We start from the raw sequence: 4,398 nt of genomic DNA, 5'->3' as shown, positions 1-4,398 counted from the left end.
GTGGAGAGGCGAGGGAGAAGCTCAACGAGGGGGGAATAGGGAAAAGGAGGTCCCTTAAGTCTGCGGCGATCACGCTCACGTGCCCGCCGGGCGAGTATAAGGAGGCGATCTTTAAGGCCAGATCAAAGATCAACCTCATGGACCTCGGTATACCCAAAGTCAAGGCTCATAAGGGTGTTACCGGGGCCATGGTCTACGAGATCACGGGAAAGGACAGAATCGAGAAAGCGGACCTATTTGCCGCTAAGCTAAAAGAGGCGCTGGCGGAGGTCGAGGGAGTGAAAGTGGCTCGACCAACGAAGACAGTCGAGCTGAGGATCCGTGGCCTCGATGAGGCAACAACAGAGTCGGAGGTGCAGTGCCGCGTGGCTGAGGTGGGGGGCTGTTGCCCCGACGAAATAAAGGTCGGGCCAATCAGATTCGCCGCCAAGGCCATGGGCACTGCATGGGTCAGGTGTCCCGTCGCGGCAGCGAGGAAAGTTGTCGAAGCCGGCAGGATTCGATTTGGCTGGCTGCAAGCTAATGTAGAGGTACTGAAAGACAGACCTCTACAATGCTACAGGTGCATGGGGAAAGGCCATGTGCAGAGCAATTGCAGCAGCAAAAATGATAGAAGAAATTACTGCTACAATTGCGGGGTAGAGGGACACAAAGCCCGCGACTGCGCGAGCACAACCAAGTGCATGCTCTGTGCAGAAGCGGGCAAGCCCGCGAATCATAGGATGGGGAGCGCGAAATGCTCCCCTCCTAAAGGAAAATACGTAAGGAAGGAGACGGCCAAGAAAGGCCCATCGAGGGACAAGGCCACGGCAGCTGGCCCATCGAGGGATGGAGCCGCAAAGGAGCAACCGGCGAACCCGGTGACTGCGCCAAATACACGCCCGAAACGGGCTGCAACGAAAGCGCAGAAGGAGGCATCGCCGGCAGTTAGAAGGAAGGAGGAGCCGAAAGGCGAACAAGCGGTAAATGTACCGGAGAGGATGGAGGTTGTGGAGGAGACCGATGATCAAAAATAAAATGGCCATCGGTCTATTGCAAGCAAACCTGAACCACGCCCGCCGCGCACAGGATTTATTCATGCAGTCCCTTGCGGAAGGCGGGAGTGGTTTGGGGATAGCCGCGGAGCCCTATCGGGTGCCGGATGGTCACCCATGCTGGGCAACGAACGACGAGGGCTCCGCGGCAATCACTTGGAGGAGGGAGGCAAATTCCCCCCCCTGCAGAAAGCTGGGCGCAGGGAGGGTATTTGTGGCAGTAGAGTGGGGGCCCATCACGGTGGTGGGGTGTTACCTCCCCCTGAGGTTGGACGCTGCCCAGTTCGAACAGGCGATGGACGGTGTAGCTGTGTTCGTGAGATCACAGCTGCACTGTCCGGTAATCGTGGCCGGGGACTTCAACGCCAAAGCTACGGCGTGGGATTCCCGGCGCACGGATAGGAGGGGCAGAGTCCTGGAGATGTGGGCGGCGGCACTCGGCCTTCATCTGATAAATGAAGGCACGAGGAGCACCCTGATCCGGCCGCAGGGGGAGTCAATCATTGACCTTACGTGGGCAAACTCCCCTGCGGCAGACAGAATTAGCGATTGGCGGGTGATGGACAAGGAAACCTTGTCAGATCACTTGTACATTGGGATGAGGGTAAACATCACCCGCCAAAGGGTGCTCGGCCGCCCCCGCGGGGGAGAAGATAGTAACACTCCGCCGAAGAGATGGGCCCTACGAAAGTTAGACGCGGACAGATTGATGGCTGCGGTCGCCTCCGCGACCTGGCCAGGCACAGTTATGTCGGAGGATATACCAGGCCGGGTCGACTGGCTCATGGGCGTAACTCAAGAGCGTGCGACGCTGCAATGCCCAGAGCCAGGTTTAGGCCGAGTCGCGTGGCCTACTGGTGGAGCGACGAAATTGCAGAACAGCGAAGCGTTACCACCAGGGCCAGACGTCGTTTCACACGCGCGAGGCGACTCGGCCAGGAGGAGGCGACAGAGGAGGCTTACGCCAATTATAGATTCGAGCGTAACCAACTCAGCCATCAGGAGGTCCAAGGCAAGAGCGTGGGACGAAAGTTTACTCACGCTCAACAATGACCCATGGGGGCGCCCATACAAAACCGTTCTCAACAAACTGAGAAGATGGGCGCCCTCCGTGACGGAAGCCCTCGAGCCCCAGGAACTTGAAGATACACTCAACAAGCTCTTCCCCACTGTGGCTGGAACTCCCGACGTACCTGCGGAACCAGTCGAGTGGGGGAAGCACCTGGAGGTCTCGGGGGAGGAAATGTCCGGGGTGATCAAAAGGCTCCGGTCCAGGGGAAACAAAGCCCCAGGGCCGGCGGTATCCCCGGACGAATATGGGTCATGGCCTTGGACCATCTGTCCGCGTTTGTCAGGCAATTATTCAGCGATTGCCTGAGGGAAGGATACTTCCCCCCAGTGTGGGAAAAGGCAAATCTTGTCTTAATCCCAAAGAGGGGCGGAGTTGCGGGGGCCCCTCCCGCTTATAGACCGATCTGCCTCTTGGACGAGGCGAGGAAGTTGTTGGAGAGAGTAGTGGCGAACCGCCTCGTCCAACATTTATCCCGAGAAGGACCGGATCTTCACCAGGAACAGTACGGGTTCCGCGAGGGAAGGTCAACGATCGATGCGATCAGGAGAGTGAGATCCCTTGCGGAATCCGAGATGGACCAGGGTGGGGTGGCAGTAGCAGTCTCATTGGACATAGTTAATGCATTTAATACCCTGCCCTGGTGCCAGGTGGAACGCGCGATGAGATCGCATCGCGTTCCACCGTACCTGGTGAGGATCGTCAGGTCGTACTTCCGGGAGAGGCAGATCGGATATATCAACCGAGAAGGTGATAATTGCGGGAGGGGAGTCACATGCGGGATCCCGCAGGGGTCGGTACTAGGCCCCTTGCTATGGGATCTCGCATTTGACGAAGTTCTCCGCACCACCCTCCCCCACGGCTGCAGCGTCGTCTGCTATGCAGACGACACGCTAGTGCTGGCCGGGGGAGAACACTGGGGGGAGGCGAGAAACAAGGCCGAACTTGCGGTGGACTGCGTCGTTAGGAGTATACGCAACATGGGTCTCAGAGTAGCGCCTCATAAGACCGAGGCGCTATTCATACACGGCGGCACACACGGTGTGCCGCCGCGAGCCCATGTTGCGGTGGAAGGCACCCCCGTCCAGATCGGGAACCAGATCAAATATCTGGGCCTGATACTGGACGGAAGATGGAGTTTCATAATACACTTTGAAAGTCTGGTCCCCAAAGTAGAAAAGGTGGCGGCTGGTTTAAGCCGCCTACTGCCAAATCTGGGGGGACCAGACGGGAGGGTTCGCCGCATGTATGCGGGCATCGTCAACGCCGTCGTCCTGTACGGCGCGCCGGTATGGGCGGAGGCCGCGATCACCACCCCGAAGATAAGGGATGTGCTGCGGCGCATCCAGCGCCGCGTAGCGATTCGGGTGGTGCGCGGCTATAGGACGATGTCCCATGCAGCGGCGACAGCTCTGGCGGGACTACCGCCGATGGAGCTCGTGGCGCGCATGTACGAAGAAACGTATATGCAGAGTCGTGAGTTCCAGAGGCGGAACGTGAAACTAACCGCCAGAGCGAAGGCGATTATGAAACTCCAAGCCCGACGACGTCTGCTGGAGAGATGGGAGGGATATCTTGCCGATATCCCCGACACCAACTCTGGCAACAGAGTTGTCGGAGCCGTGCGTCCAGTGCTAGAGGAGTGGACCTCAATGACGCACGGCGAGGTGACCTTCCATCTTGCGCAGGTGTTCTGCGGACATGGTTGTTTCGGGGAATACCTGTGCAAGATACAACGAGAGGAAACGACGCAGTGCCACCATTGTGAGGACGGCATGGACACCGCGCAACATACCTTGGCCTACTGCCCAGCGTGGGCTGAGGAGCGCGGTGTCCTAATAGAGGCAATAGGTGGAGACCTCTCGCTCCCAGCAGTCGTGAAGAAGATGCTGGAGAGCGAGGGGTCCTGGAGGGCGGTCTCCTCCTTCTGCAGTGACGTAATGAAGCAGAAGGAGGAGGCCGAAAGGGAGCGGGAGAGGGCTCCAAGGGAGGGAAGCAGCGAGGAGGACGACGGCGGGCCGGTTAGGAGAAGGAGGAGAAGACGAGCCTGGCGGCAGGACCCCGCGCACCCCCCGAGACCCGGGGGAAGAGGCCGAGGAGGGGGGTTCTGGATTCCCCTCATAGTGCGGCCTCGCGGGACGAGAGAGAAAGTAAATCTCTCAGGAAGTAGAGGAAGATAATACCTCCCTATGCGGCAAGCCTGCCGCATAGGGAGATGGGGATCGGGCCTCGAGCGGGAAACTCGAGACCCGATCCCGCCCCCTGGGGAACAATTTCTCCCGGGAGGGCGTGGCG

At 59.0% G+C, this 4,398-nt stretch overlaps 1 protein-coding gene across 1 annotated transcript; it reads left to right on the top strand.

Moving 5' to 3' along the window:
- The first annotated feature begins 1,017 nt into the window (after window positions 1-1,017).
- Window positions 1,018-2,412, top strand: LOC145940179 (uncharacterized). The gene has a single exon (XM_083045096.1). It carries the CDS (start codon window positions 1,018-1,020, stop codon window positions 2,410-2,412), a length of 1,395 nt encoding a protein of 464 aa, XP_082901222.1.
- Window positions 2,413-4,398: the final 1,986 nt, after the last annotated feature.

Source organism: Prenolepis imparis, unplaced genomic scaffold, assembly GCF_030444845.1.
Source record: "Prenolepis imparis isolate NDT839.2.m4 unplaced genomic scaffold, iyPreImpa1.0 SCAF_9, whole genome shotgun sequence".
NCBI lineage: Eukaryota > Metazoa > Arthropoda > Insecta > Hymenoptera > Formicidae > Prenolepis > Prenolepis imparis.
This window is presented reverse-complemented; position numbering and strand designations above follow the sequence as displayed.

Excerpts from the sequence above, each read along its gene's own strand:
- LOC145940179 (XM_083045096.1), top strand. The coding sequence starts at position 1,018 with ATGGCCATCGGTCTATTGCAAGCAAACCTGAACCACGCCCGCCGCGCA.